General features: G+C 42.5%; 1 protein-coding gene across 9 annotated transcripts in view; it reads left to right on the top strand.

Moving 5' to 3' along the window:
* Positions 1–13761, top strand: part of cacnb2a (calcium channel, voltage-dependent, beta 2a) — a 50711-nt gene that overhangs the window by 24726 nt on the left and 12224 nt on the right. For 5 of the 9 annotated variants that reach the window (XM_063912608.1, XM_063912610.1, XM_063912611.1 and 2 more), the window contains one exon: positions 10259–10378. In XM_063912608.1, the coding sequence (XP_063768678.1) occupies positions 10259–10378 (120 nt within the window). Of the gene's footprint in view, positions 1–104; positions 366–7740; positions 8415–10258; positions 10379–13761 lie in introns of those variants that run through there. The other 4 variants (XM_063912616.1, XM_063912614.1, XM_063912615.1 and 1 more) reach the window with 2 other exon arrangements.

Genomic DNA, 13761 nt, shown 5'->3' with positions numbered 1-13761 from the left:
GTGTGTGGGAGGGGAGAGGGGCAGGGGGTAGGGGGCTTGTTTTTGGGGCTGGAGGACGGTTGCTGCGCTCTGTAGGAGTGTTCTACCAGCGTGGGAAAGACGCTGCTCTTTTCTTTGCCTCTAAGGGACTAAAGTAGGCCAAAGAGGGTCTGAGAGGAACTTCCTTTTTTTGTCCGGCTCCAACTTTATCTCCTTGGGGCTCCAGAGGAGAAGTTCCCCTCTGGAGCGGGGACAAGGGGATTTGTAGGAGCAAGGAAGCGGAGTTGCTGTGCTCCGAGAGGAGATGGGCAGCAGCTGAGGTTTTCTCCCAGCCGGGAGTCGATAGGGCAGAAATGTATCATTCCGGCAGTGAGGAGTCAGATCTGGTAAGTTTACATGTACCTAAACATGTTTTTTTTACCCCTTAAACAGTTTCCTGTCACACTTTCCTGAGTGTAACTCAGCTCTGCCTCATGTTCTTCCTTCTCTCTGTCCGCTGAACAAAGAGGAAGAGCTTGGGCAGCATTAGAATGGAGGTTATTAGAGTCGGATTTAAAGGGGCGTAATCATACACTTCCTATTTTTCACCCTCGTCGCGGCTTTGCCTGAAAGTTGGTGAGAGTCATGCTCACTTTCGCAGTGGGCTGTTTTGAAATGAAGACGCTCATTAAGCATCTTGTCTGAATTTGCAAGCACCGCTGCATGACCACTGCTAGCTTAAAGTGGGAGCATTGGTTTACAAGCAGAGAGGGAAAGACAGTAAACAGAGAGCCGGAAGAAAGCAGTGCTGTCTCACATGAGGCAAAAAAAGACTGTATTTTATTGTTGTGTAACTTTCACCATCAGTCTTAGTGAGATGTCCTGCAAGATTCAATTTAGTATTTTTAACATTTTATTTATGTGTGAATGAAATATTTTCCTGTAATAGTAATCATCATCAGCCGCACCGTAGTATTAATGATTAATACACCTCTTAGAGCACACAAACAGCATAACCCAGAAAAGCTTTTAGATAGACAACTTGTTGTACCTAGAGACATACAGGATATGTCGAGTCGATTCCAAGAACTCTGGGTCTTGAGTTTGAATATTTCAATGTGATTACTGTAAGGATTTAAATAAGAATTGAAACAAAAAGATACCGATCGATTTTGTAAGTTATTGTCCTACTACTTTAAATAGCAAAAGGGAAGCTAATCAAGTTAGCCGGGAATATCATTTCCAAATGACGAGAATCAGAAGAGTATGTCAGTTGTCTTTCAGACTCTGGATTCCGCTGATAGGGTCGTCTATCTTCATTGTTGTTTTCTAGTTGTGGGTATATGAGAAACAACCTGCTGTTCTCTGCTGCAGCTCTATCTTTAGCTGGTTGTTGTTGTTTAGTAGGTTCTTGGAAAACCCATAACTTACACTCACACAAACACACAGAAGCTTCTGTCTGGTTTTATAGGGATCTGTTTAGGAGTTGTACTTCAACCATGTGACATGTCAGCTGATAAGTACAACACCAGGTGGACCATCTACAGGAAGTGGAATTTCAGTTTGAACAGTTGATCAGTTTTGACACTTCTAAAAAGAAATCTGATTCAGTTGAGGTAGGATGAATGAGACCTTTGTCTTTCCTTTTAGTTTACTACTAACAGGTACACAGAGCCTTTAATACGGTGATGAAACCTGATCTCAAGTTGGGAAATTCCAACTAATAACTGATTACATGATAGTCATCTGAGATCCGGTCTCTGTTAACATTCTGATGATTATTTAGCCCTGTGGGTTAGGGCCAAATATCTGGCGCATGGTGTAGCCTGTGGACATCCGGGGAACAGCTTCCTCTCCCGTGCTAGAGTTAAGAGATGACATCTACAAAAGCAGCTAACATAAAGATAATAAAAAAGCTAAAGGATCATCAGACAAACGCTGATCCATTCCGAGATTGCATTTTGGCCACGGACAGTCAACCAAATCTCTTTTCATAATTTGTATTTTTTGTCATCAAGATTTTTCTTATATTTTCACATTATACACATAAATGTAGAACACACATACAGTAATCAAAACAAAAGGCAGCAGAAAACAACCCCCCCCAGCACCCCAATACTCACATACACATGTTTACACACACATCATTTAAAATTGCGCGCCAGGAAATCCCTGGAAACGTTCTTGTTTGAGACCCTTGGGGGCGGAGCTCCGTCGTGACGTCACGAGTGTAACCACAAGTTTGGCGTCCATTGTTGCCGGTGTGTGTTGTCGTGTTTTGCTTTGTCAATTCTAGGCTAAAATGATGAAAATCGCGAGTGGGAAGCGATGCATTGCGGCCTTCTGCAGCTAATATAAATATAATCCACATGTGTCTAATCTATACACATGATCATAAGTGCTTTGTAGACCATGCATCCCAGTGATGCAGTCCTCCTACTCTCTGACTTTGTACTATGAACTGTGAAATAGTAGGGCTGGGGCAGCTTTTTAATGGATCTCTTGTGTGCGGTGTGGCAGTGGCCACCTGTACTGTTACGTACATGTATCTAGAATTGACTTTTGTATTAGTCATTGACATTATTATTACTATTTGTTAATAAATGGACTCCTTTCGTCGTGTTCAGCACCAACAGAAACAGACGAATATTCGCTGAAATCACTCTCACTAGTACTTCTAGCCATGGTTGCAACACCGGTACAGCTACACTCGTGACGTCACAGGCAGACTGTTTTGAGAAGGTCCTCGCCGGCTGATAAAAACCATTTTTTCTTTCTGTTCAATTATTCTGCTTGTACGTGCTCCCCAAAAATACAAGAATTTCACCAAACGATCAAGTAATATACATAGAACTGAACTGCTATCCCCATTTAAGTAAAAAAAAAAAAAAAACGTTTCAGTAGGCCTTTAAATATTGTTGAATTGACCATTTGTGGACTTGTTGTGCAAATCAGCCAAGCAAACTCCAGCCATTGTCAGCATATGCCAATTAATGCTAGTTGTGCAACAAGTGGACTTGGTCTCTGTTTTTGTTTAATGTATAACTTTATTACCCCATGCCTCTGTGGCACCAACCATCCTTTTCACATACATTTCACATTGTGCCATACATTGGTCCAGAGTAAAACAAATTCTACGTATGAAATAAAATAAATGAAGCAGGAATTATTTCACAATTTCTTTGGAAGGTATGTTTCTGCTCCAATGAAGATGGTTAGCAGCTCATTCTGCTCTTACCGAGTCCTCATCAATCATCCACGGCCGGCTTCATACAGCAGGAAACTGCAAGGATATTGATGACGCAAGCAAAAAAAAATAGCAGCACTGAGACACCTCTCGCTGTAGTCCCGTTGATCAGCCATCATCCTATTATGGTGCTGTGTTTCCACAGAGGGAGCTGAGAAAGAGAAGGAGCTGCGACCTAAACTAGATCTCGATGTGAGGGGGTAAATGAGAGGGGTGGTCTTCAAGGGATGGCTGCTGCAGGTTATACTTAAAGAAGGAAAGGATTTGCACATATTTTGCAGGTGTGGGGGTCTCCAGGCATTTGTGTTGGCATAATGCTGCAGGGACTTCAACTGCTCTAGAGGGAAATGCCGTATCATACAAGTTCATTTTAGCACATGTAAGCCAGGACAAAAGTAAATTGGTGTAGCTGATGCAATGTTAAGGCAGACCGAAATATGACTACTACGATCCGATTTATTCCAATGAAATTTAGCACAGATGTTTCCCAGAAGATGAATATGAGCATTAAAGTAGGGCCATTGTTTTGCTAATAAGGAATGTAACTAATGTAACTTTTAATAGATATTTACCATTTAATAGATTATTTTGAATGTTATCCCTGTTCAAGTTTTGCAATAATAATGGCCTGTGTGCAAATGAAATGTGAACATATTCAAAAGGCATATATTTTTGAAGTTCCTTTACCCTATGATAAGTTTCTAATGTTCTAGCTGGCAACTGTGGTCTCTTGGATCATGTGATAGACAGCCAGGGAGTCCATCACCTCGATAGGATGATGCACTTATCTAATGCACTGGCACGTGGGATTATGGGTAAACACTTTTTTTCACAGCCCTGTTGTGTCACCTTGACATCCATGCAGCCAATCCCTCTTTTGCCATGCCAGGGATCATTACTCCTCCCCCTTTCTCTCTCACACACACTATCTTTGTCTATCACAGATGTACAGACGGTCTGTTTCTGTCACTCTCTTGCTCTCTTGGTTTCCATTCCTCCGTGGTAAATATTAGTAAGTATTGCTTGTAGCGCTTAGACATCTCTCATACTTGGCTGTCATGTCGGCTCTCATTTTTCTCCATGTGACAAAGGAGGCGCCGTTTGTGGGCCGATGATTTAATTTACTTTGCGTTGCGCTGTGAGGGAAGTGGCAGTGATGAACAGATAGCTTTGGTTCCAGCCAAGAATGAGTCAGGCCAAGCCTCAAAAGTGCTAGCACTCGCTCAGCCCATTGTCAGCCCACTGCAGTCCGTCAACCAGAACTGAACATGACTTGGCACAAGCAATAATCTACATTTTGTAGTCATGATGCATAATGTAAGGGAAACTGTGCATTCTGACAACACTGCCCCATTGGACTCCGCTCTGATGCTTGTCTGAATTTTGACCTTTTTGACCTAGCACTACTTTTAGCTAAATACTGACAATGATGTTTTTTAATATAAGCTATATTTTAGTTTAGTATGTTAAGATCTTACTATTTGTTTAATTGAATTTGAGTCCTAATGTTCAAAATTCTTCCCTTGCTTGGAAAAGATTAGTGACGTCAGTGCACTTCCTGTATGACATGGTTATGACACAGGAGGGATTTTTGATGTGAAATGCATTTGCCGCTTTATTTGCACCAATACTGGGGATTGTTTTCAGAAAAAGCATGAGATGCACATAACCGTAAACTAACTATAAAGAAGAGAAGGCCATTTGTAATCCCTAGAGAGACCGGAGAGTTGAGAGCTGCAGAGTAAGGGGTCAGCATGGGATAGGAAGGAATGGAAAAAGGTCAAAAGAAGCACAAATGGGAGAAATAACTCGAGGCGAGGGTAAATCAAATTGAACGTTGTTGAAAATAAAACTGGGAAGACCAAAAAAGCTCTAATTGAGTGTTTAGTGTAGCCTGAGTAGATGGAAGAAGCAGACTTACTGTTAGAATTGATGTAAAGAACTAAGCAGGAGTGTTGGCAAGGACTCCGTGAGTATGAGAGCACTTTATAGCTCACACGCACAGTTGTTACTTTCTGCATGACTTCACCTCTCCTTTTTTATAGTGGATACATATAGAGAATAACTCCTATAGTGCTAAAAATGAAAACGGAGGCTTTCAGATCATGAAGGAATTCCTTGGTGTAAAGGCTTCTTCCACTATAAGTGATTCTGTCAGACACGGGAGGCAGCAGTGTCTGACTCACAGCCTTCTGTTTCACTGGTAATAGCCACAGTGATTTGTAATGGTCTAATGTAATGATCGTCGTGCCACTGCGGCATGTAAAGGTCGTTGGTAGTCTTACAGCAAGGACCTCTGTCCAAATGAATCAATAATAGCGGTGTAGAGAAGATGGGACCATTGCCCTTTCAACCCCTTAAATTTCTCTTCCCCTTAATAATGCATGAAGTCAGCCAACTTAAGGAATTTAAGGAATAACCAGTGATTAGGATTCATCCACTGGAGAACATAGGTACCAAAATGTATCAGCAATGCATCAGATACATGTCAAGAAAACAGTCGATAAGATTCCTCTTTTCAAAGTTATGTATTATTACATCCAATAGTTGACATATTTGAGTCTGGACCAAAGAGGTATTCCGACAGAAATGGCTATTGTAATTACTTTAATGATAAGAAAAAACACCATCAAATGGAATGCAGGGTTGTGATGAATTGTCCCATATAACGCATTGTTTGCAGCTGTTTCCAGGAGCATGGTAGAGTGGTAAAGTTAACAGGAACAGTGTCCTGTGATCAGAAGTTTTACAGGGTTTTCAAGAGTCACCCACATAGACGTCCTTGAGCAAGACACCAAATTCCTGCTGTGTTTCTAAGTCTGCTGGGTGAACCCAAACAAAGAGCAGCCCTCCTCCAGGATCTAAGTGCTATCATCCCGCGGGTAGATTATTATTAGTGGCCTGTGTGTGGGTGACACTGCCCTGTCAGTATCAGTGCGGCAGAGGGTCCAGAGGTCAGTGATGTCAGGCAGCCCGAGGCTCGTTCTGTCGCTGTGAGTTTCTGTCAGTATTGCTATCGGAGTGTAGACTTCACAGCTCCGCATTCAGAGCATCTGTGCCCCGCCCTGAGACCTCTGGAGGCAAGTGTCAACGCGCCTTAATGAAACATATGTGGCCATTGCACAATTTCTGCAAGAACAAGCAAAGCTATGAATTAGTATACTATTTTATTTTCTAACTTGCTAATTGAAAAGAGAGTTTTGATGCTACAATCGACACATTTCCCCCCCTTCTCATCATTCCTGCTGACAACATACTCACCTCAGGTAATTGCCTTCCTCGTTAGGCTAATTGGTCCTAATGAGCTAAACTCACATTAGCCTCCCCCAGCCTTTCCTTTCATGTAAGACGTGTCATTTTTCAGTGCACGTGTCCTGTTGCAAGGAGGGTCATTGATTGGTTTTGATAAGCACCACTGATTAGCATGTCATCTTTTGATCTACAGTTAGTGGGCCTTTGGGAGCGACTGCTGCCCATAAACCAGAGTGCCTATTTCGAACCGCCGACCCCTGACACCTCTGACCTCACACAACCTCATGAGGGTCAGAACGAGGAGCATCGTGCGTCAGCAGTGCAGATACGGTGGACATTTTGAATACTTCCCCTGCAGGAGGTTTAACTTCGGCTGTACCTTTTTATGATGAAGATTTTTTTAATTAACAGCTTAATTATTCTCACTTGTCCTGTGTCGCTGTGGGACGCTCCGCTCACATGTAATGAATCACCGCCGATCTGAGAGGCGAGGATTTAGAGTAGCTTTCACCTCAAAATCCCTGATCCTGAGACTACAGTGCAAAGTAGTGAAATCAGTATATATATCTCGTATTTTTATGCCTTTATTTGCTCACACGACCCATACTGAATTGAGGCAATCCATTAAATAAAGATTAGAGATACCCAATTTATTCATAAAGCAAACGCTGCAGTCATATCAACTTCTTTGACTATTAAGCATTGTGGTTTTAGTTTTGAATTGAGCAGCATAGAACAGTAACCATTCAGAAATATAAAAGAAAAACATGTGGTCTATGCTCCAAATAATGTGTTTGGAATAAACATGTCTTGTTGCTTTAGTCTCCCCAATGTTGTCACAGGGTGATAAAAAATTTAAACTAAGAGGTAGGGGTTGGGCGTGAATTATTTTTGGCTTCCGAACACAGGCATGAAACGAAAAGTCTGAAAGCCTGTGCATGAATCCATAGTAAGAATAAAGATGCATCTCTGATACGATGCATGAAAAAGTGAGCAGGTTTTTCTGCAGTAAACAAGCTCCTCATCTCTGAGAAGATGGCGATGTGACACTTATTTTTCCAACACCTATAAACAGCTCATGTTAAGGTGAATGTTTTGTGCTCACAAACAACAAAACAGCATGCACATGCGACACAAACAGGATCCATATAGCACATCACATCACTGCAGAGCCACAGCGAGCAGATGGACCGACTCTGAGGGGGGAGAGGAGTGACAGAGGAGGAGAAGGAGGGGTGGGTAAAGACAGAGATAGAGGCAGAATCACTGAAGGGTTGTGCAAGACATGCACTGACGTGCTGAGACAGAGTGAGAAAGAGGGAGCTTGCAGCACCTGAGAGGCAGCAGCTTCATTAGCATTGGTAACAGGCAGCCACACCAGGACTCATGTAGATAAACTGCTGTGATCCACCGCTTGTGGAGCAACGCGGGAAGGTTACAGCAGAAGGAGGAGGAGAACAGGGGGATGAGGAGCATCGCCGCCACCTGACTCACACTGGGAGTCAGCATCGGCACCTGGAGCGGCAGTGTGAGCACTCAAGGCGACCAGGGAGGACGGAGGGAGAGAGCTGCTGAGATTATGCGCGGGGCAGCGAGCTCCTGTGGATTCCCCGTCTTTGGCAGTAATAGCGGCAGCAGGAGGAGAGGGAGCTGTGGCTCTACAGATAGAGCTAGCTGCAGCAAAAAGACAAGGAGCCACAACTCCAAAGCTATTTATTTACCTAAAGATGATTTACAGCCAAGGTGTAACCGGAACCAGATGTTGCCACTGTGTTGAATGTACCTGTAGCCAGAGCGCTGCTGCAGCGCTGGTGCATGAGTGACCACAGCAGTGCAGTTAGGTGTAGTTGTAGCAGTGGCTCCGGACACTGAATGACCAGTGTGGCTGATGAAGGCCACCTGGATCCGCTTGCTGAAACGAGCCAAGGGAGGTCGTGTCAAGAACTCTGATGCCGATGTAAGCAGATTTTGAGTGTGTTTACAACCGTCTGTTTTTGTGTGCATGTGCAAGTCTGTGCGTCTCTGCCTGATCCATCACTCCACAGTGTCTGGGGTCAGTGTGGCACCGTTGTGTGTTGCCCGACGATGATGAGGCGCTGCATGTGGTTATTAGTTATGGCTGTCAGATTCTGGGCAGAGCTCCATATCACCTCCCTCTGACCCACTGGGACAGCGTGGTTGATCACGCCTCGCTGTTAGCCGTGACCTGAAGGGAATAATCACACCAGGTATTGCCACCTGCATGAAAGACAGGCAGGTGTGCAACAAGGTACCAATTTAGGACGTTTATAACATCCGAACGTAAAAGAGCTGCATATTAGAACTCAAGCTTGAGCAGCGTTTGATACATGCTTGGTTATGTTTTGAAAGCCACTGGGAGAATAATGACTGTACGATTGAAAGCACACTGTGGATATTTAATGAGCTTGCTTTCAAATGACTTATTCATTTCAGGTACAAAGCAGAGAGGATGAGAGACACAGCAGCGTAGACCCATTGAGATGGACATGAATATGAATAACATAGTTTCATGTACCATAACAACATTGTATGTTTCCATACTTAAGTCAGGTACTGCAGAAAGTGGAGAGGACATCCTCCTTTGTACGTATGTGATGGCTGGGTAATTCTAATCAGGCACAGAGCGAGGGAGGCTATTTTTAACTCAGACAGCAGAGTGTAATGGTGCAGTGAGATGAATGAAAGACCTTGTGTGGGTGGCATAGTAACGTGCAGGTAAGGATAAGGCTCACTCTGCCTTCACTTAGTTAAAGGCCCTCTTTTAATCCTTGCCTGTAAGATTACACGAAACTGAAACTGATGTCCGGCGCTGGTCAATTATTCTGTGATGTATGAGCAGATGTTATGTATTTATTCAAACAAGCACAAATTCAATTATAAAATGTGTTGTTAGCTTTACACATTCAAAACATATGGGACCAATGTAGCTTAACTGGCTAAACAGTGCACTTTAAGGTTATATCTATGGACTGTATCAATGATTTAAGAGATGGCATAATAGCCAACCATTTAACAGTTAACCTAGTAACCCTGAAGTGTTTTCCTCCAATGACTGCTCTACCTTTTTTTTGTGAAAACTTTTTGTCAACACAATTAATTTTCTAAATCGCATAACATGCAAGTATTACTTTAAAAAGTATGTGTGTGCTTCACCAATGCACTGCTCTCGGGAGGGTTTCCAAGTCAGTAACTAGCATATTTTTGATATGTGTGTGTCTGAGAACTGTGAGTAGATCTGTCGCAACCACATATCACACAGACATACTGGGACCTGGCATTCTTCAACATTTCCCCCAGTGTTTCTCACAAAAGGATCAAAACAAATCTTTAGGCAAGCAGCTGACAGAGTGCTAAGGATAGTAAAAGAGCTGCTGGGGATGTGATTCTTTGAAAGACTATTTGTGTCCTTTGGCATCTTTTCTCAGAAAAAGGGGAAATGTCCGTGATTGCTAATTCAATCATCCTCTCTGAAGTTGGTGCAATGATGTAATTGATAGTACAGGATAGTGCCTGCTCATTTTATTATGCATAACCTCTCATTATTTAATAAACTCAACTTGAATTCCTCGATGCTTAGAGTCTAACACTTGAGTCTGTCTGGGTGCGTTTTCACATTTGTAAGTTGCACATTAGATGCTCAAAAACGCGTTTGAAGAGGAAGAGCAATGCAGAGAAAAGGAAGTTCTCACGAGGCTCTGAATGCCAGCACTAGTCTGATACTATTGTTTTATTTTTTAAGTGTGATTATGAAGCTGACTTTCAGTGTTTGTGTCTTTGCAGGGTTCGGCCGACTCCTACACCAGCCGTCCATCAGACTCCGATGTGTCCCTTGAGGAGGACAAGGAGGCAGTGCGCAGAGAGGCAGAGCGACAGGCTCAGGCACAGCTCGACAAGGCCAAGGTTGGTATCCAATACTGGCTGTACTGAGGTCACTGTGTCCAGTCCCTACCTACTGAACATGTGCTCTATGCAGGCGAAGAGGGGCCTGTGATCAACGTGTGTTTGTAAGCTCTGTAGGTTCTTGACTTACGTTTTTAAAACTGCTGATATTCCACTTTTCCACTAATTAACAGATTAGAAGGAAGATATAGCAATGTGCCCGAAAAGTGAGGAATAGGTAGACTGCAAGATCACAAACAAGGAATTTGACCATTTAAACATAAATTAAAACAGCTTCACAAAAACACTTATAAATATAAAAATACTTTTTATTTACAAGAAAACTCGACAGGGCACTTTAAGACTTCATTTTAAGGTTAAAGTTAGTATTGGTGTTAGGTGTACTAGTTGATTGTAGAGAGGCATGTTGTTTTAAGGGTTAGAAGCCAAGACATTTATAGTGTCCCCACAAGTATAGTTGTGTGTGTGCACAAAACTGCTTTTTTATTCTTGAATGACTGATGTCTGGCATCAGTTAAACGCTAATGTAAACTTTACACTGGTTGGTTTGTTATTGGAACAGGAAGAAATCTGTGTCTGCTTCCTTTTTGGTTTCAATTCTTCTGGCCTACATGTTTATTCTTTTTTTAAGGTGGTAAGTAAATAAGCTATTGGGTTTTCCTTATAGAAAGAGAGAAACCTTTTCTATTTTATTACTAGCCCAGCTTAGCTCATCCATACTCAAAAATGGTTAAAAATCATAGGTTTTTGAGATAAGTAGACCATGCTGCTGAGGACCGGCTAAGATTTCAGCTGGTTTCTGGGTATAAGAAAGGGCTGTTAGGGGCTGCTGGTGTGAGAGGTTAGGGGCCTCGGAGGGCTCTGCGTCACTGTTTATCAGAGCCAAGCCTTGCCTGCTCTCCTCTGCTCTGGGCCACAATTAGCAGCATATAAACAAACACACACACTGCAGAGCAGGCTTGTCTTTGTGTGACAGGAATTGCAATCAGCGTTCGCTTCCTCAAGAATCACTCCAATCGCTGGCACTGTTAAGATTCATGCCTTTGATCTTTTAAAGAATTTGATTATCTTCTGTGCACATGTTGTCCTCTTCCTGCTCTACATCTCAATGGTTAAGTTTTGTTTTTGAATATCAATTTATGCAAGAGTCTGAATTTGACTTGTTGACTTTTACTGGGTGTTAATTGTCTATAACAGCTAGCAGGCTCATTAGCTGTGAATGCTACGCTTTTGGCTGTCCATCCATTGTAGCGGAGACTTTCCCTCACGTGCTGTCCGGAGGTAGCTCATAGCTGGCACAGACGGATCATTCTAGCAGATCTGTGTTGTTTTGTTCCAGAGTCACCCTCTCTGGCTCACTAATTAAAAAGATAAGTTGGTTTTACAGATAACCTGGCCTAGATTACCCCTGCTGGCATTTTATATGACAGATGACTGGTAAAAAAAATAGCCTCTCAGTGGTCTGGCCACCACCGCGAGGGCTGGGGTCAGAGGAAGTGCAGACTCTCTGCCTGTGAGCCTTTATGGGCAGTATTTCACAATTACTTCCTTAACATTCCACAGCTATTTTTAAGGACTTAATATACTTCAAACTACATGACATGGTTTTTATCTATAAATACATACTTAAAACCTTCTACCGTTTGTAATTGACTTCGTTAATGTAACATTTTGAAAGTAGTAAAGGCAGTTCTAGAGAAGTTTTGTCTAGTCTGACATTATCTCAGGTTAGGTGAGATTCCACACTTTCAAAGGAAAGGCTTGGCCACAAATGTTGTGAGTGAAGTTTGTGGGGGGGATTTACAAGAAAGAGGCTTATTGCAAAAAGTCAGGATGTTTTTGTGTTGTAATTTAGAAGTTAGGAAGCGTAATAGGAAATGAATCGGTGCTTTTAAATTGTCTGGTCAAAATTAAAAATGTTCTGATGGTAAAATTGTGAAGTATTCAGCAGCTAAAGTTGTAATATGTCAATATTTGTATTTACCTGTTTTTTTTCTGGTGCCTCCAAATGGCCAAGGAGTCCGTTAAAATTGGTTTCAATGTTGTAACTTAATTGTTGTCCATGGTTATAGATTAGATAATGGGTGTAGATCGGAGTAAGAATGAATCACTCTCACTTTGTCTCTTAGAAAAGCTTTTGATCCAATTAATTCAATTTGGACTCTGACGTGTTAAATGTTTGCACACAAATTACAATAAATGTAGATAAGACTTCATAGAAAACAAAACAATATCTCACTGCAAAATAAGAAACTAACCGGGAGCTGCAATGGCCTGAATTTATCACTACTTACTGTTCATATATAACCTACGTATATAATATAACGAATGCTACCTTGGGTAATTATAGAGACATCTTCCCACACTAAATTAATGAAGGTTATGGCCCCTTCATACCATATAATATTACATTTTACAGGCTCTCAGTAGAGCCTAAGGCCAGGGCACGAGGCTAAAAAGAATTTATTTCATATCGATCTGCTACATTCAAGGTGAAACAATGTGGGAATCTTGATTTATAGCATGAGAGCCTGTGTGTGTGTGTGTGTGTGTGTGTGTGTGTGTGTGTGTGTGTGTGTGTGTGTGTGTGGCACTAATGGAGCAGGCATGTGGTATATTGCATGGAGAAACAGCTACAGACAGGGTGAGTGTTCACTCAGTTTAGCACAGAGAGGACTAGGAGTTATTATCTTTTGGAATATTCATGGGGCGGTGGGATATAGTGACGAGCGTTGTGTGGCTGTAGTCTATAGCGTTGCCTCCCAGTCACAGATAGGGCTTCTCTGGAGCTCTGTCTTATCATTACTCTGCCTCTTATCTCCCTGAATGTGTCTCTCCTCACATCCACTCCTCTGCCTCTATTTATTTGTTGCACTACATTGTCTGCTATCCCTCTGTCCATCTCCTTTCCCTTTTCTTTTTCCCCTCCTCCCACGCTTCTTACCCCGTCTCTAACCCTCCGCCTCAGTCCTTCTCTCTCTCTCACTGCGGTCAATACAGCATCCATAATGAACGCCTCCGTTATGCAAGAAGCAACATAGCAGTATGGGCCCTTACAGAAGATGTAGAATACTCTGCAGTGGTGTAAATGTGCTATTATGTACAAATCCCGCGTTCACCTGTGATAGAAGGTGGCGTGTTGGGACATATATGTGTGCGTGACTGCCTACAGATCCGTAACATTAAGCCTATAGAAAGCTTCACCTGACAGGCGGCCATGATGGATAAAGGCTGGGAGGAGGAAAGAGACAGAGGCCCATGAGACGCATCCATACGTGTACTAATGGACCTCATACCTTTATTCAGACATGTGACTCAATTCATGCAATCGCCAAGGACGCTTTGTCCTCTACGGGTCCCACATCGGATTAGGTGATCTTCTC

Source organism: Eleginops maclovinus, chromosome 21 (assembly GCF_036324505.1).
Source record: "Eleginops maclovinus isolate JMC-PN-2008 ecotype Puerto Natales chromosome 21, JC_Emac_rtc_rv5, whole genome shotgun sequence".
NCBI classification, from domain to species: Eukaryota; Metazoa; Chordata; class Actinopteri; order Perciformes; family Eleginopidae; genus Eleginops; species Eleginops maclovinus.
Note: the sequence above shows the minus strand (reverse complement) of the source record. Positions and strands in the feature narration are given on the sequence as shown.